Source organism: Bubalus kerabau, chromosome X (genome assembly GCF_029407905.1).
Source record: "Bubalus kerabau isolate K-KA32 ecotype Philippines breed swamp buffalo chromosome X, PCC_UOA_SB_1v2, whole genome shotgun sequence".
NCBI classification, from domain to species: Eukaryota; Metazoa; Chordata; class Mammalia; order Artiodactyla; family Bovidae; genus Bubalus; species Bubalus kerabau.
Window position 1 is genome coordinate 85,535,725 of NC_073647.1, and position 19,973 is coordinate 85,555,697.

A 19,973-nucleotide genomic window follows, 5' to 3' on the forward strand; every position below is an offset into this window, starting at 1 on the left:
TAAACCATAAACTGCACTCCTATATACACTACAACGTGTAAGATTAAAGAGACAGCTCAGTTTAAGTAACAATGAAGCTGTGATGTTTTCAGGATGGAAAATATGCTTACATGTGTATTTCACTTCAGTACCAGTGGAGTATATTTTTTTAAAATGTAAACACTGGGTTAGAAGAGGGTTTGCATGCCTGCGTGGGTACTCAGTCATTTCCAACTCCTTGTGACCCCATGGACTGCAGCCAGCCAGCCAGGCTCCTCCATCTATGGAATTTTCCAGACAAGAACACTGGAGGGGGTTGCCATTTACTGCTCCAGGGATCTTCCCTATCTACGGATCAAATTCAGGTCTTTTGCATCTCCTGCATTGGAGGCAGATCCTTTACCACTGGTGTCACCTGGAAAGCCCAATAATAGTAGTACTAAAGGCTAACGTTTACTGAGAATTTATGATGTACCAGGCTGTATGCTAAACTTTTTGAATACATTATATCATATAATTCTCACAATAGTTGGCAAAAGTTTATAGTGTCAACGATTCTCATTTTACAGTTAAGGACTGTTACTGCTAGCATGATTATATGATTTTTTTCAAAGTCAAAAGGCTATGTAGTGAAGCTAGAATTTGAACTCAGTCTGATTTTAGAGCCAGTTTCTTAACCTTGCTATTATGGAGCCCCTGCATAAGTGAAGAATAGAAAACAGTCTACTTATGAGAAGTAAAGCAAATAAAGCATATTGGAATTTTAAATTTCTTGTTTCTAATGCAATCTCAAAGCAAGCTGACACATTTTACATAAAAAAGCAATGTTCACCATACCTAATGCTCTCCAAATAAGACAGAAAATGACAGTGAAACAAATATAAGGCCAATTCCATTCATGGTTATTTCCAATGGTAGAAACACCAAGGAAGATGAAGATAAGAGTGTCACTAACACTGCTCCACATCTTCATGAAGTACTTGATAGTGGTATGGGATTTCTGAGAAATGTTAGCTTCCACATAGCGTTTCATGCTCATAGCACAGGCAATAATTCTAAAGAAGAGGAAAAAAATGTGTAAGCAAATATTTGCATTTAACTTTAAGGGAAAGTGATCACACAAATGTTGTTGAGGACTAAATTAGGATCTCTGTTACTCTAGATGCCTTACTCCATTCCAGAACATTAAAAAAAAAAAAATGCCATTTCCTCAGAATTTATACAATAACATTTCTAAGACAATCAAACGCTTAATTTTCAAAATAAATGACAGCTTCTGTGTCCTTTTGTGTGCTGAGAATAATGTGTCTGCTTTATCATCTTTAACATTGTCTAATAAGTCAGTCATTCAGTGTTTAGTCACTCAGTTTTGTCCGGCTCTTTGCAATGCCATGGACCCTAGCCTACTAGGCTCCTCTGTCCATGGGATTCTCCAGGCAAGAATACTGGAGTGGGTAGCCACTCCCTTCTGCAGGGGATCTTCCTGTCCCAGGGCTCAGACCCAGGTCGCCATCATTGCAGGCAAATTCTTTGTAGTCTGAGCCACCAGGGAAGCCCATTGCCTAATCAGTCTTCTTTAAATAGGGTTGCACTGACAGGTTCTAATAATTAGTTGGCAGCAAATATGCTAAGAGGCAAGGGCTAATATGAGAAATAACACATACTTGTAGCCTCTAAAGCACTACTGTTATAAATAAAGCAATTTTTGATAGTCAGGGAGTGTTTTACTGTTTTATTCGATTCACTATGCTTTCAAGATTATGTTGTTATATTCCTGTTGAATAATATTTTCCAAGCCTTACTGTAGAGTATTTCGTTGCACCTTTCAATCCACCAAAATGATTTATTGCCTTCCCACTGTTATTCATTTAAGGGTCAGATATTTAGATATTTTCTTAACAACTGGGGAGCAGGGAAGGGAGAAAAACACTGTATATGAGATGAGTAATAACCTATTGCCACCCCATGATAAATTATTTTTAAATTACTCTCTGCTGAAGACGTGGGGAGGAGTGATAGATATGCACACAACTGCATGAATTTTAGAGAAGAAACATGTTCTACTACCTCTAATACAACCTTTCAAAATGCAAAACTCCCAGAAAATGGCTCACATTAAAAGCCTTAAGGGTAAGAATGCCAAACTGGGAATCTGAGATGCAGTCAGAGAAGAATATGGGTCAGCTTTGTAGATCTACATTTTTGCTCAGGACTAGTCCAGACTACACAAGCAATAATAAATCTTGTGATACTCAAGGTATAAAAACCATCAGCTGCTAATCCTTAGTTTAAACCAATCTACACTGAAAATGGTCAAAGGATTACCATACAAATAACACAAAGTAGTAGGTAAAGCAGTGTTGAGCAAGGATCTAGATGTATAGATATACATTATTTTTCTATTATATATATATATATATATATATATAACTGAATCACTTTGCGGTACACTTAAAACTAACATAATATTGTAAATGTACTATACTCCAATAATATTTTTAAACATTTCAGCTTTGGTTAAACCTGCACTCACAAAGGAGAGTTTAAAAGACTGATTCACCTTCAGCTCCCTTAATATCAGTAATAACTGATTGACATTTCTACTTATAGTTACCACAAGCCCTCTTGGATTGCTTCAGCCAGATTAAACTCAGGGAATTCAGTTAGAGGCACACTGATTTAAGATAGTTAATGATTTAAAATGCCAGTAAGTGTAGCTAATATATGTATGTGCTTATTTTGTGGCAACTATGTCTTACAGGTATTTTATCTATTTTATCTCAGTTAATTTTCACAATATTTATGATAGACATTGTTACTATTGCTATGTCACAGGTGAATGAGGCCAGGAGAAATTAAATAACTTTCTCAAGATCACTTGGCTTGAAAGTAGCAGCTCTGGGACTGAATCTAATCAGTCTCTAGAGCTCATGTCCTTGACCACCTTGATATATATTTTAAATATACACAATATATTTCATTTGTGTGAATGATGATCAATGTTTTTTTAAGTGTGACATATTTAATCAACATGATGTTTTACTTTTCCATTTGTTTTAGAAGTTGGTTACCTTTCTTACTGACTTGCTTTTTATTTTTCTATCATTAATTGGGTATTGAAATACTCTGACATTCAGCATCAGCCCAATATAAACCCCTCTTTTTTTTTTTTTTTTTTTAAGAAACAATATTAACTGTTTCACTTTGAAAGAAATAGAATAAGAAGCTTCTCTGACTTTTCATTTCTTTTCTCCTCACAACAGCTTACATAAAAACCAATACAATATTGTAAAGTTAAAAAATAAAATAAAAAAAAATTTTTCAGTTCATAATTTCAATTTTTGAAGAGATAATTTCAAAGTATTTATTATACTTAAAATCAAGTATTGTTACCAACATATGTTGGTTTTCTCTTTCAAGTTGCATTTTTCTCTCTAGTCAATTTAGTTCTAAAGAGATGTCTTTCCTGCCATTGTTATCTAATGTTCCTTCCTTCTTCTCTAAATAATTCTGGATTTTTTTCCAGAAACTGGAAGAGTTCCATGATGAAGTTCAGTGTTCTAGGCCAACAGTTTTTAATGTTTTTAATTGCTCTATTTTCATTTTACTCTCAACTACTTTAGGTAAATAGGCTTGGTCAACTAGTAAATTACCAGCCTTTTAAAATGTAATAGACAACTATCTGCTCTCAATCTTTTGTAGGATTTTCCTTTCAGTTATAGTTCTTTGGGCAAATTTTGAAGGCAAAAACTGAGTTCCTGTATAAGTGTAGGTGTCTCATGAATGACCAGTTTTATTTGGCTATTGAAAATTTATTTATTTTTTATATTTTAAAACAATTCCTGGATAATATTTGAAATATCTAAAATAATTGGGAATCAAAAGCTTTAAGTGAACTGTCAAGTGCTAATTAAACTCAAGAGAATGTATTCCCTTAATACTTTCACTATGTTTAATAATTTTTTCTAAAAATAGCATTTGGTTACTTGATAAGTATCATAAATTTCTTGTTTTCCAACCTGTTACATGCAGGTTTTATTCTCATATCCTATTCTGTTAAAAAAAAAAAAAAAGAAAGAAAGAAAAGAAAGCAGCTCAGTAGCCACAAATGTCCATTCTTGTGGGTCAATTTGTGATTCTTTGAGAGAAATGGAATAATGAAAATCTCAGAGAGTAAGATTTACATAGAGGATGAGCTGAAATCCCTGAAATACTACATGCTGTCTGGTGTCTTTTGGCACAAGAGAGTTCTTCATTTGCATCTTTGATTATCTTAGGTTTGGTAACTAATTAAAATATTACCCAGAATATATTATTGCCAACTTACACACACTATGACCACATCTAAAGCAATTCACAGTTGATAAACTGCTTAATATTTACTGAGAGGTATGGTGCATTGTGTGATTTTCACCCCAAACAAGTCCCTACTCTAAATCACTTTATGATCTTAAGAAAAAAAAAAAAAAGCCACTCTGACAGTACATATATTAAGTTAGAAATACAATTTGCATATAAATTAATTATTTTTAAAGATAAATTGTATTTTTCTTTCTTGTCTGTTTTCTACCATGTTATTGTTCAGTCACTCAGTCATGTCTGACTCTTTGTGACCCCATGGGCTGCAGCACAACAACCTTCCCTGTCTTTCATCATCTCCTGGAGCTTGCTCAAACTCATGTCCATTGAGTTAGTGATGCCATTCAACCATCTCAACCTCTGTCGTCCCCTCTCCTCCTTCCTTTAATCTTTCCCAACATCAGGGTCTTTTCCAATGAGTCAGTTATATGCATGAGGTGGCTAAAGTCATGGAGCTTCAGCTTCAGCATCAGTACCTCCAATGTATATTAAGGGTTTATTTTCTTTAGGATTGATTGGTTTGATCCCCTTGCAGTCCAAGGGACTCTCAAGAGTCTTCTCCAACACCACAGTTCAAAAGCATCAGTTCTTTGGTGCTCAGTCTTCCTTATGGTCCAACTCTCACATTCATACTTGACTACTGGAAAAGTCATGGCTTTGACTATATGGACCTTTGTCAGCAAAGTAATGGCTCTGCTTTCTAATGTGTTAAACAAGATGGCAGGGTAGAAGGATGTGTGCTAATCTTCTTCATTGAAGACTCCAAAATTGCAGCTCACTGCTGAACAACCTTTTACAAAATGTTGGGTCCCACCAAAAAAAAAAAGATAACCCATGTCCAAGGGCAAAGGAGAAGTGCCAAGAAGATGGTAGGAGGGGTGACATAGCATTTAGAATCAAACTCCATATCCACCAGAGATGTTCAGAGGGCTCAAACAAAACCTTATGAACACCAGGACGCAAGGACCCCACAAGAGACTCATTCAGACATGCCCTTGAGAGGGTAACAGTCAGGAAGGCCAGGGGTCTCCAAACGGAGGGAATAGCCTGAAAGTGTCACATTTTTATCTCTCTTAAGCAGCAGGAGGAAACAAACTAGTGATATTTTTTTCCTTTTCCATACAAATTTAAAAAGAGGTTTTACTGTGTTGCCATAATGACACCTGGTTTCACCTGAAGTTAACTATTCTCAAACCTAGAGATAATCAATGCATTTCTCTTATAGCAATGTTTACCTTAAGCTATGCTAATATACTATGCATTTACCCCAAACTCTGTCTTCAAGTTGGTTCTGCCTCTTGGCTCAGAACCTACTTGACAAACCAGTATGTTATATTCAGATATTGTTCCCCTAATCTATGTAAATTAAACTATTTGTATGGTGATCTGCCCTTCTTCAAGATTCAAGTTAATCATTTTCTGGCCCAGATGAACCATTTGGTGCCAAGATAATCCCAAAATGCATCTTATGGGTGAGGGGCTTGGTGCCATTCTGAGTTTTAAGACATTCCTTTCTTTCATTAACAGACTGCTAGTGACTATATAACATCCACCTGAAGACTAGCAGGGGGGTACTCTTTCTACCCCCTTCTGACGACTATGTCAGAAGTTTTCTCTATCTCCTTTATACTTTAATAAAACTTTATTCCACAAAAGCTCTGAGTGATCAAGCCTCGTCTCTGGCCCTGGATTGAATTCTTCTCCTCTGGGGGCCAAGAATCCTGGTGTCTCTGCGTGATTCAACAACAACCTTTCACCCTTGAGTGTTTAAGTGTCTCTTGCAGAGGCATGGGTCAGCAGTGGCCTGGCACAGGGACAGGGGCACTGGCTGCAGCAGATCTGGAAGGCATGGTGTGTGAGCCCCACCATAGAGCCCCTGAGCAGACAACCCACAAACTGGAGAACAATTACATCACTTAAGTTTTGTTGTGAAATTTCTAGGGCCCACAATAGATTTCCCAACCTGGGGATCTGGCAAAGGGACTGAGAAGCCCCAGGGAATTTGACTTTGAAGGCCAGTGGGATTTGATTACAGAATGTTCAGAGGACTGGGGAAACAGACTCTTAGAGGGCACAAACAAAACATTGTGCACACCAGGACCCAGGAGAAAGGAGCAGTGACCCCACAAGAGACTGAGCTTGGCTTGCCTATGAGTGTCCAGGAGTCTCCAGCAGTGGCATGGGTTGACAGAGGACTGCCGTGGGGTCAGGGGCACTGAATACAACAGTCCTGGCATAATACCTCTTGAAGGAGGTATTACTGCCATTGCGCCTACCATAGTTTGGCCTCAGGCAAAACTACAGGGAGGGAACACAGCCCCACCCAGCAACAGAAAATTGGATTAAAGATTTACTAATCATGGCCATGCCCATCAGACCCAGACACAGATTCACCCACAGCCAGTCCCTGCCATCAGGAAGCTTCCACAAGCGTCTTATCTTTATCCATCAGAAGACAGACAGAATGGAAACAACAATTAAAGAAAACTAACTAAACTGATTGCTTTGATTATAGCCTTGTCTGATTTAATGAAATTATGCCATGCCATGTAGGGCCCTAAGATAGATGGGTCATGGTGGAGAGTTCTGACAAAACATGGTCCACTGGAGAAGGGAATGGTAAACCACTCCAGTATTCTTGCCTTGAGGACCCCATGAACAGGATGAAAAGGCAAAAAGATATGTCACTGAAAGATGAACTCCCTAGGTCAGTAAGTGCCCAATATGCTACTGGTGCCCAATATGCTACTGGAGAAGAGTGGAGAAATAACCCCAGAAAGAATGAAGGGATGGAGGCAAAGCAAAAACCACACCCAGTTGTGGATGTGACTGGTGGTAGAAATAAAGTCCAATTCTGTAAAGAACAATATTGCGTAGGAACCTGGGATCTTAAGTCCATGAAGCACGGTAAATTGGAAGTGGTCAAACAGGAGATGGCAAAAGTGAACATCAACATTTTAGGATTCAGTGAATTAAAATGAACCAGAATGGGTGAATTTATCTAATGACATTATATCTATTACTGTGGGCAGGAATCCCTTAGAAAAAATGAGTAGCCCTCATAGTCAACAAAAGAGTCTGAAATGCAGTACTTGGGTCTAATCTCAAAAATGACAGAATGATATTTGTTCATTTCAAAGGCAAACCATTCAGTATCACAGCAATCCAAGTCTATGCCCCAACCACTAATGCCAAAAAAGCTGAAGTTGAATGGTTTTATGAAAATCTATGAGACTTTCTAGAACTAACAACAACAAAAGATGTCCTTTTCTTCATATGGGACTGGAAGGTAACAGTAGGAAATCAAGAGGTACCTGGAGTAGCAGGCAAGTTTGTCCTTGGAAATGAAGCAGGGCAAAGGCTAACAGAGTTTTGCCAAGAGAATGAACTGGTCATAGCAAACACTCGCTTCCAACAACACAAGAGAAGACTCTACATATGGACATCAGCAGAAAGTAAAAACAATCAGATTATTTATATTATTTGCAGCCGAAAATGGAGAATCTCTACACTGTCAGCCAAAACAAGACAGGGAGCTGACAACAGCTCAGATCATGAACTCCTTATTGCAAAATTCAGACTTAAATTGAAGAAAGTATGGGAAATGACTAGGCCATTCAGGTATGAACTAAATCAAATTCCTTCTGATTATACAGTGGAAGTGACAAACAGATTCAAGGGATTAGATCTGATAGACAGAGTGCCTGGAGAACTATGGACAGAGGTTCGTGACATTGTACAGGATGTGGTGATCAAGACCATACCCCAAAAAAATAAATGCAAAAAGGCAAAATAGTTGTCTGAGGAGGCCTTACAAAGAGCTGAGTAAAGAAGAGAAGTGAAAGGCAAAGGAGAAAAGGAAAGATAAACCCATATGAATGCAGATTTCCAAAGAATAACAAAGAGAGACAAGAAAGCCTTTTTAAGTGAACAATGCAAATAAATAGAGGAAAACAAGAGATCTCTTCAAGAAAATTGGAGATACCAAGGGAACATTTCATGCAAAAGTGGGCACAATAAAGGACAGAAACAGTAAGGACATAACAGAAGCAGAAGATATTAAGAAGAGTGGACAAGAATACACAGAAAAATTCTTCAAAATTATCTCAATGACTCAGAGAACCCAATGGTGTGATCACTCACCTAGCATCAGACATCTTGGAGTATGAAGTCAAGTGGGCCTTAGGAAGCATCACTATGAGCAAAATTAGTGAAAATGATGGAATTTAAGCTGGGCTATTTCAAATCCTAAAAGATGATGCTGTGAAAGTGCTTCACTGAATATGCCAGAACATTTGGAAAACTCAGCAGTGGCCACAGGACTGGGAATGGTCAATTGAAATTCCAATCCCAAAGAAAACCAATGCCAAAGAATATTCGAACTACCACACGATTGCTCTCATTTCACATGCTAGCAAGGCCATGCTCAAAATGCTTCAAGCTAAGCTTCAATAGTATGTGGAATGAGAACTTACAGATATACAATCCGGATTTAGAAAAGACAGAGGAACCAGAGATCAAATTGCCAACATTCGTTGGATCATAGAAAAAGCAAGAGAATTCCAGAAAAACATCCATCTACTTCTGCTTCGTTGAGTACACTTAAGCCTTTGACTGTGTGGATCACAACTGTGGGAAATTCTTAAAGAGATGGGAATACCAGACCACCTTACCTGCCTCCTTCAAAACCTGTATGCAGGTCAAGAAGCAACAGTGAGAATCAGACATCAAATGTCAGACTGGTTCCAAATTGTAAAAAGAGTACATCAAGGCTGTATATTATCACCCTGCTTGTTTAACTTACATGCAGAGTACATCATGAGAAATGCCGAGCTGGATGAAGCACAAGTTGGAATCAAGATTTACAGGAGAAATATCAATAACCTCAGATATGCAGATGACAACATCCTAATGGCAGAAAATGAAGAGGAATTAAAGAGCCTCTTGAAGAATATTAAAGAGAAGAGTGAAAAAGTTGGCTTAAAATTCAACATTCAAAAAAATAAAGATCATGGCATCCAGTCCCATCACTTCATAACAAATAGACGAGGAAACAAGGGAAACAGTGGCAGGCTTTATTTTCTTGGGCTCCAAAATCACTGTGGACAGTGATTAAAGCCATGAAATTAAAAGACACTTATTACTTGGAAAAAACTATGCACACCTAGACAGTATATTAAAAAACAGAGATATTACTTTGCCTACAAACGTCCATATAGTCAAGTGTTAGTTGCTCAGTCATGTCCGACTCTTTGCAATCCCACAGACTGTAGTTTCCCAGTGCACAAAAAAAGTTATGTTTACTTTGAACTGCAACCTATTACATATGCAACACTATTATTTCTGAAAATCAATTGTACATACCTTAATTTTAAAAGCTGGTATTGCTAAAAATGCTAGCCATCAACTGAGCCTTCAGTGAGTTGTAATATTTCTGTTAGTGGAGAGTTCAAAATATTATAAGAATTACCAAAATGTGACACAGAGACATGAAGTGAGCAAATGCTATTAGATCAATGGTGCTGATAGACTTGCACAGTGCAGGATTGTCACAAACCTTCAATTTGTAAAATATGCAATAACTGCAAAGTGCAATACAGTGAAGCACAATAAAATGAGATATGCCTTCACTAGACTCAAACAATTTCAGGTATGTTTTATTTCTTACACTCTGCATACCTTATGATTTCCCTTTACATAACAAACTCTATATGGGGCAATAGTAAATTGCTATAAAATTGTTATAACTATTTACCTCTTTATGTAATGACTAGGACTAGAATTTACAATCTAAAACTTGTATCAGAAAAGAACCCTGTCAAATCTTTACCGGTAATAATCAGATATGGTTCCTGTAGTTCTCCATGCAAAACAAATGAAGCCTGCCTACATAAACTACATTTGTGTTCTTGTAGTTTGGTACTCCTCAAAAGCTAATTTGGCAATGATTTGCATCTACTTTATAAAGTTTCCTATCCCTATTTCTTTGATTTATTTTCCCTTCACTATCAGCTGTCACCCAACAGACTTTTGGTCACCCCTTTTTACTCTTTATTTCTATTTTCACTATAAAACTCCAAAGTTTTCTTTCAGCAAAATATTTTAAAAAGAGAGAGGAATAGTATTTTTTGAAGTACAGAAACTTAGTAATAAAGTTCTAACAATAGTTTTAAAAAATACTATGACAAGGATTTTAAAGAAAGAACAGTGTTTTCTTTTTTTTAGATCACTTATTACACTATTAATTTCAATCACTTATCTGCTTTCACCCTTACTATATACAGTATTGAAGTATCAGCAAGCTCTAACAATTAAAAGGGAATTTTATCTTTGTACACAAATTGTGTATGTAACACCCAGCACTGTAACTTGGGTTACTAGGCGCTTAATTTAACTGTCAAATTGTAAGAAGCTCTTTGCAAACAAAACAAAACAAAACAAAACAAAACAAGAAAAAACAGATTTTTGCAAGGAGTAGCTCTTTGCAAGAGTTCCTTTGTTTCATCACTTTAGTAGCTATATTTTAACTCAGCTTTTATACCAGGTGCCTCCCTACTTCATTAATCTCTGTCCCAAGCATATCTCCCAAATCTTTTGATCACATAATGCCTTACTTATTTGTTGATTCTTTTCTTAGACTGAAAAATAAAATGAAGAATTAACTGATTAGTAGACTTTTTCCCCAGTTACTGTATGAATGAGATAGCATCTAAAGAAAGATCACACAGAGTCAGCAAGTCTGCACACAGTGAAAGGTGATGAAGGTTCTGATCCCATCCTGAAATGATTAACTGTGATTAGCTTCCCCTTTAAAAACGTTCATGACTAGAGTAGAATCTTTGGAATGGGTTCTGGGACACAAGTCTGCCTTCTCCCCAGGTTGCCAGCCTCCTGAATAGAGTGAACTTTCCTTTCCAACCAACACTTGTGTCCCCAGTACTGGCTTTCAAGATGTAAGCAGCTGAACCTGAGTTTGGTAACAAAAGATTTAATGAGTAGCTGGTTTAAAATTGTCTTCACTATTTAAGAAGTTAATATGAATCCGAAACTATGCTCAGTGTTATGTGGCAGCTTGGATGGGAGGGGAGTTTTGGGGAGAATGCATACATGTGAATGCATGGCTAGGCCCCTTCACTGTTCACCTAAAACTATCGCATTGTTAATTGGCTATACCACAATACAAAGTTTAAAAAAAGAATCTGCAATATCAAGTGGCATTAAAGATTAAAAGAAATTATTATGGAAAGCAAAACAAGGAAGCAGGCAGGGAATGCTACAGGCTCTAGGTCTTCAGTGCTGAGAGAGTCATGAAGCCAGCCTCCTCTTCTACCTTTTCTACCCTCCAGCACTGAGAATATAGGAGCTCATAAATACTTGTCTGCTTTTTTTTTTTTTTTTTTTAATTAAAGTGTGTCTCGGGGACAATGAAAAAAGTTTGACTGGAATTCATTTTAACCTGAGAGAGCCCTCACTCGATGTGACTGTTTACACTTCAGTCCCAATGCAGTATTCAGTAATGAAGTTAAGTGAGATCATAGTATGCCTTTATGAAAAGTATTTGATATACTAATTGATTCAACTATATCTAAAAGCATCTTTATGTATCAAGAACCAATCAAAACCAATAATTCTTTGTTTCCATAAGCTTCTATAATAAAATGTTGGGGAAATATCTTCTTGATGGTTTCATAATAATGCTAAAATTTATAAAATATATAGAAATTAAATCATCTTTGAAAGAATGAAATGCAAAAATTGTACTTTATCACAAAACAAAATATTTCAAATGGCTTGTGAAAATTCTCTTTAGTCTCATCCTAGTATATAAAAAGCAAAAGAAATAATGATCTTTAATGATCTGGCTATTATTCCTACAACAATCTCTCTTTTGCCTTTTAACTGTAATGTCATACTGTATTTGATATGGTTTGATATTTAGGTAACAGTTACAAAATTACCAGCCTTCATCCACTATTTATTGTTTCACATCTTAGAGTTGTCACTCCAAGAGCACAAAAATGACAACTGAACCTTTTAATAGAATATTATGGCTTTTGGTCTCAAGAAGGTGATTACAAAACAGGTTGAAGCAAAAAAAAAAAAAAAAAACTGGCTGAATGTGAATATATTTAATATTGCTGAACTGTACACTTAAAATAGTTAAGATAGTAAATATTATATTATGTAATTTTTGCCACAATTAACTTTTTTTTTAATTGGCTGAACTTTGTGTAGAATCATTTTCTCTAGGAACCCTTTTTTTTTTTTTTTAACTCATTCAAATATGAAGGATAAATCAAAAGCTTTACAGACAAGCAAAAGCTGAGAGAATTCAGCACCACCAAACCAGCTCTCTAACAAATGCTAAAGGATATTCTCTAGACAGGAGACACAAAAACGGTGTATAAACTCGAACCCAAAACAATAAAGTAAATGGCAATGGGATCATACTTATCAATAATTATCTAGGAACTCTTTAAAAGTAGACGAGACTCTGATTTGTTGAGATAACTTAGTTATACTCTTGTGTGAAAAATTCAAATATGTAATCATACGCACATTTCTTGGTCTTTCTGGACATCAATTTCCTCAGCTGAAAAATGAGGGGGTTATATTAAATTATCTTTAAGTTTCCTTCTAGCTGTAAAGTTTGTTTTCATTTTATACATTTTTTTTTAATTTTGAAGAAGAATAAATAGGAAGTGCATTTCACTCTGAAAAGTGGACAGAACAAGCATCGACTATTATCGGTAGATAACTAAAATCAGATAAAACTCTGAATGTATGGTTGCTATACTGATACATTAAGCAATAAATGTAGCAATTAATGCTTTACATGTAAATCATTTCATTAATTTGAAAAGAGTGAGGAAATGAGAATTTTTGTGCTTTTATACGAGTGAAGTTTTAATATTTGAATGGATTTAGACTTTCAATCAATGTAAAGTGTATACTATTTTGTCCTATTCAAATCTAATTTTAATCAGGTTGCTGTTACATCTTAACTTGAGAAGATAAAAAAACATCATAACAACAGGTTTAAGCCCATTGCTCCACTGTACCCCCTGTAAATGTCAGCAGTTGCATTGGGTTGTAATTCTTAGATAATTCTTAAATAATTCAATTTAAGTAAAATTAAAAAAACAATGTACTAGTGAAGTATAAAATTTGCCTAGTATAACAAGTTATAATAAGCCCAGTGTTTTTCAGTGTATGGAGAAAAGAAAGCTGTCATGGCTTAGAAAGAAATGACCTTTATACGTCTTTGCAGAGAGAAGCCACTCTATACTGGTGAAAGACCTCCATTATGTTATACTCAACCTGAATACAGTCCTGGCCCCATTGTCCTGAAAGAAATAGAACCAGCCTGTTCCATCATTAAAACTAACCCTTTCCCTTCTTTATAGTGGATTTCTTATCATGCTTTTTAAATGCCATAATACATAGGAAAAAAAAAAAAAAACCTGGAAGAATGTCCACCAGAATGTTGCTTATGGTTATCTTTGCATATTTGGTTAGAATTTTTTTTTTAATTTTGTCAATTTTGTGAATATTTTGCAATGAATAAGAATAATTTATAAGAAAAAAAAAAATGAAACCACTTTCCAAAGTTACATAGTGTAACTCATACACAGCTAGCAACACTATAAGTTACCAGTTCCATGTGTGTCTGGCCTAAAGAGAAAATCTGGTAGGCAGAAATGAGTATGATTTCTTCTCATTACAGTTAATAGAGTATAAGGCTCACATATTCTCAAGGATGAAGAGAAAACAGAATACAACAATATAATATACCATTTACTGAGCTCTTGTCATGGACCAGGTACTTTGTTAAGCCCTTTACATCTAATTTTTAATACAACACAGTCACAGAGATATTAAGTATTAATAGTAGACCTGAGACTTCACCCAAATCTGTTTAATTTCAAACACTATGGTCTTAATCACTATCCTATGCTACCTATTGTCCTCCATCTTTACCTCAGTTGAAAAAAACAAATTACCCTCATCATACTAAAATCATACTAAAAACAATTTAATTATAATGAATAGTGAGCTATATTTTCAAACACAAAAACATGAATATGTTAGTTTTACAATGACTATTTCATTTATTGAAATATATTCTGGAACCCTTTTATTCCAAAATCTCCAGAATTTATCTATCAAATAATAGTTGCTGTTTCTTGGACTGGATCTCAAAAATAATAAAAAATAAAAATAAATACAACACAAATTAAAAGAATAGAAACACAACTAGTAAATAATGATTATTTGTAACACAAAACCATGCTCTGTGTACTTTGCGTTTTCAAGGGACTAGACATGAGCAGGATACAAACTATCTACAAACATTCATTTATGAATGAAATGCATCTCAAAAGTCGATATTTAGAATTTGAAAGCATCAATGTTATGAATTACGGTTGTATTCACAGACCATCACACAAAATCTATTTAATCCAGAATATAGCTATTAGTAATAAGTGGTAGCAAACTGACTTATACATCCTGTGAGCTGGAGGTCCTGTAGTGCTGGGAGTGGAAGTTTTTCCTTTGGTTTTATTGGATGGAACGTTTTTTTTTTTTTTTTTTTTTAATTGTTGATTTATTTGTTTTAATTGGAGGCTAATTATTTTACAATAATGTACTGGCTTTTGCCATACATCGACATGAATCAGCCATGGGTGTACACGTGTCCCCCATCCTGAAATCCCTCCCACCTCCCTCCCCATCCCATCCCTCTGGGTTGTCCCAGTGCACTGGATTTGAGTGCCCTGTTTCATGCATCGAACTTTGGTCATCTATTTCACATATGGCAATATACACGTTTCAATGCTATTCTCTCAAATCATTCCACTCTTGCCTACTCCCACAGAGTAAAAAAGTCTGTTCTTTATATGTGTCTCTTTTGCTGTCTCACATATAGGATCATCATTACCATCTTTCTAAATTCCATATATATGTATTAATATATTGTATTGATGTTTCTCTTTCTGACTTACTTCACTCTGTATAATAAGCTCCAGTTTCATCTACCTCATTAGAACTGATTCAAATGTGTGTGTGTTTTTTTTTTAATAGCTGAGTTAATATTCCATTGTGTATATGTGTCACAACTTTCTTATCCATTTATCTGCTGATGAACATGTCCTAGCTTCCATGTCCTAGCTATTGTAAACAGTGCTGTGATGAATATTGGGATACATGTGTCTCTTTCAATTCTGGTTTCCTCAGTGTGTATGCCCAGCAGTGGGATTGCTGGGTCATATGGCAGTTCTATTCCAATTTTTTTAAGGTATCTCCACACTGTTCTCCATAGTGGCTATACAAGTTTGCAATCCCACCAACAGTGTAAGAAGGTTCCCTTTTCTCCACACCCTCTCCAGTATTTATTGTTTGTAGACTTTTGGATAGCAGCCATTCTGACCGGTGTGAAATGATACCTCATTGTGGTTTTGATTTGCATTTCTCTGATAATGAGTGATGTTGAGCATCATTTCATGCTTGTTAGCCATCTGTATGTCTTCTTTGGAGAAATGTCTGTTTAGTTCTTTGGCCCATTTTGTTATTGGGTTGTTTATTTTTCTGGTATTGAGCTGCATGAGCTGCTTGTATATTTTTAAGATTAATTCCTTGTCAGCTGCTTCATTTGCTATTATTTTCTCCCATTCTGAAAGCTGTCTTTTCACCTTGTTTTACAGTGTCCTTCACTCTGTAAAAGCTTTCAAGTTTAATTATGTCAATTTCTTTATTTTTGCTTTTATTTCCATTATTCTTGGAGGTGAGTCATAGAGGATCTTGCTGTGATTTATGTTACAGTGTTATGAGAGTGTTTTGCCTATGTTTTCCTCTGGAAGTTTTGTAGTTTCTGGTCTTACATTTAGATCTTTAATCCATTTTGAGGCTACAGTCCATGAGGTCACAGAGTCAGACACCACTGAGCAACAAACACTTTCACTTTTTAAGGCATTGGGGTCTGCAGTCAGACAGATGTGTGAGTGAATCCCTGCTCTTAGAGTTGCCAGGGGGCATAACCTTAGGCAAATTAGTTAATCCTTCTAAATTTGAGTTTTCTGGTCTGTAAAATGGGCAAAATAAATGCCTAACTGATGCAATTGCCATGAGAATTAAACAAGAAAAGGTATGTAAAGCAATAAGCATAATGTCTGACATACTGGAAATGCTCAATGAATATTAGCTAATATTTGTGGGGGAGAAACATCTAAATGAGTGGCCATGACACAAGGCAGATGTGACTAGAGTTAAGACAAAGTTACAAATAAATTTCTATGAGTGATACTGTCTTCATGAAGAAGTGATTCAGGTCTTTAAGGAATTAGTATAATTTGAGCAACTTAAGATTTGTCGGAGGGGGATACATTGAGTAGGAACATTTATTTGATTGTACAAAACATTTTTTGATTATGTTTCTTTAGAAGAACTCATTAGTTTATAAGTACTTATTTTCTGAAAAAATCTTTTCCATAAAAAGTGTCACTCAAAAAGAATTTGCAATTTTGTAACTTTCATTTCTCATGACTTAGGTGGTTGGTCCTTTAGTTTTTTAGAGATTTATTGCTTAAATGTCACAGAGAATAAAAAAGTTTGATTTTTCAAAGCAATTCTTTTTAATTGCTTTGGCTTTCTGGATTGCTATGCAGGGTTATAATTCTTTAAAAGCAAATCTATTAGACTAATCACATGAATTTTTAAGGTTAAAGAATCACTATTAAAATTTAATTAAAGGGAAAACATTTAATTGACATCTTACATTTCTCAATTCACTTTAGATTTGTTTGATTTAAAGAGAAAATGTGATACAGCTGGAGGAGATATAGTTCCTTGCTGACTTTGTCAGGAGAATCCCATGGACAGAGGAATCTGGCAGGTTACAGTCCATAGGATCACAAAGAAAAGGGAAAATGAAAGTCACTCAGTCCTGTCCGACTCTCTGCGACGCCATGGACTATACAGTCTATGAAATTCTCCAGGCCAGAATACTGGAGTGGGGCCTTTCCTTTCATCAGGGGATCTTTCAGACCCAGGGATCGAGCCAGGTCTCCTGCTTTGCAGGCGGGTTCTTTACCAGCTGAGCCACAAGGGAAGTCCAAGAAAACTGGACTGGGTAGCCTATCACTTTTCCAGGGCATCTTCCAACCCAGGAATTGAACCGGGTCTCCTGCATTGTAGGTGGATTCTTTACCAACTGAGCTATCAGGGAAGCCCAGGGTCGTGAAGAGTCAGAAACAACTAAAACAACTTAGCACAGCACAGTACACAAGAGTTCCTGAACCACACTTTGAATTTTTTAGGCCTATATTGGTTTCTCAGCAGGTAAAGACTCTTCCTACCAAAGCAGGAGACATAAGAGACGTAGTTTCAACCCCTGGCTTGGGAAGGTCCCCAAAGATCTCCCTGGGTCGGATGACTACTGCCATTCAAGGGAAGAAAGGAATGGCTACTTCCTCCAGTACATGGACAGAAGTGCCTATGGGGCTATAGTCTATGGGTGGTCACAAAAGTCAAACATGAATGGGTGACTAACACTCTCTTCACTTCATATCACTGTGAAGTATTTCACAACATGAAAACACATTTTCTAAAAAAAAAAACAAAAACAACACATTTTCTTAGGCTATTTTAGTCCCTTTGTGCAGAAGTCACAGCAATGCATAAACTCTTGAAGTCATGCATGGGTAAAAATCTAACACATAAATAAGATGTAAAAATAAAAATCATAGATAATTTCCAAGTCTTTTCTCTCTTAATATAATTAGCCTTGTTGATGAACTCAATAAAATTTCTCAGTCTTTAAGACTAAACTGAATTTTAAAGGTTTGAATATTGATTGCCTTATGAGTAAAAGAGTTTCTTAGTAGGTAAATTCTAGAATAAAATGTCATGTCTGTCATCGACTCTTTACAGATCTTTAGGGAATTAATTTTACTTTCCTCCTTAAGTATGAGATACTTAAAGCCATTTTCTCACTTCCTTGATCCATTTCTCTATAGGTCAGGTTGTTTATGAGTCATAAAAACATGATCAATACAAGTACTTTCTTTTACAGAAGTGGTTTCATGATGTCTCATCCAAAATTTCCCTAGTCATTTATGCATTCATGTGTGCATTCATTCGAAAAGAGACAATTGAGTCCCTACTGTGTGCAAGTCTCTCTACAGATCTTGCTTCTTATATCATTCTCAGCACAAAGGCACTGGTTCTTTCCTGAGAACATTGTTGGGATTGAAATTTCAAAACTGAGTAAGCTAGGTAGGCCAGAGAAGTTTTGCTAAAGACAGCTAACAGAAACTATTCTATTTCAGTCTTGGAAATTTTGAATTAAAACAGTGGAACTGGTAAGCAGAAACATTTTCATGATTCCCAATTCAATTGTTTGCTCTAATATCAGTGGTTAAATGTGCAAGTATCCTGTCTGTTACTCCAAATGACAAAGGTGTATAGGCTTGATACATTTCAAAAGAAATAGAAGAAATTTACATTTTAAAGAAACTCTATGATTCTATTAACATTTGATATTTTAAGGAATATTCTCAGATTAATAGTATCAACCACAAAAATATAACATGGGCTGTAGCTATAATATTTTATTTTATTTATGTACATACTTTGAGCTAGGACTTCACTTTAAATTTAGGTTTAGTATTTAAATTGTCCAACTAGGCTAGAAAGTAATTAGAAGGTACTTATCTGGAATCTATAGATAATGAAGATCACAGTTGAAAACTAAATCCATCTGCATGCCAGTTGGTTAGGAAAAAAAAAAAAAAAACTCTTTCCAAAAGTGAAAGAGAACTATGCTTTACAGCATAGAGTTTTAGCATTTGAGCAAACAAAAAGGAATTTCTATTAGATTTGAACAGTTTTGAAATTGAAGGAAAGTTATAATACAATATATAAACTTCATTATATAGGGCATTCTTTGCTGATTGTTGACACTTTCTTTGATAGAGCATTATTATATTGTGAAAAAAATAAGTTATGTAATTACAAACTGGTACAGGTCAAACCCATTATAGAATTGGAGCCTTAAGCTAGAACATTCCTAAATTCTAACACCTTAGCTTTGTAGTTCACATCAAATGCATGAAAATAACTTTAATGTATTTCTGATCTCACAAAAATAGTATTTGTCATTATGTGAAAACTTATTTCTAAATCTTCATGTTCTATAGTATCTCTTTTTACAAAATTTAGAGGATTTTTTTTTCATGAGAGGGTGAATAAAACAGTATATAAAAAGAATGCCCTTTGAGTATTTTAGCTATAATTATTCATTTTTATTAGAATGTAAAATAATTTTGTACAAGCTCCTGAATAGAAATCACAAACAAGCTAATTGCACAAATAATTTTCTGTAGAGAACATAATCCTGCATTTAAATATGCTTTATCATCTAGGCCACCAGGGAAGCTCTACAATATAAGGGTGAAAGATGAGAAATTAATTGGTCTGCTATTTTCTACACTATAACCTTGTTAATAATACTATCTACTATTTGTGATCTCATGGACTATAAAATCCATAGAATTATCCAGGCCAGAGCACTGGAGTGGGTAGCCTTTCCCTTCTCCAGGGAATCTTCCTAACCGAGGGATTGAACCTAGGTCTCC

The 19,973-nt window shown here is 35.5% G+C and overlaps 1 protein-coding gene across 1 annotated transcript in view; it reads right to left on the minus strand.

The window, feature by feature from the left end:
* The window catches only part of LOC129640083 (sodium/hydrogen exchanger 2-like), a 61,270-nt gene that overhangs the window by 31,347 nt on the left and 9,950 nt on the right, over positions 1-19,973 (minus strand). The window contains exon 4 of the mRNA XM_055565330.1: positions 817-1,034. Within this exon, the coding sequence (XP_055421305.1) occupies positions 817-1,034 (218 nt within the window). The remainder of the gene's footprint in view (positions 1-816; positions 1,035-19,973) is intronic.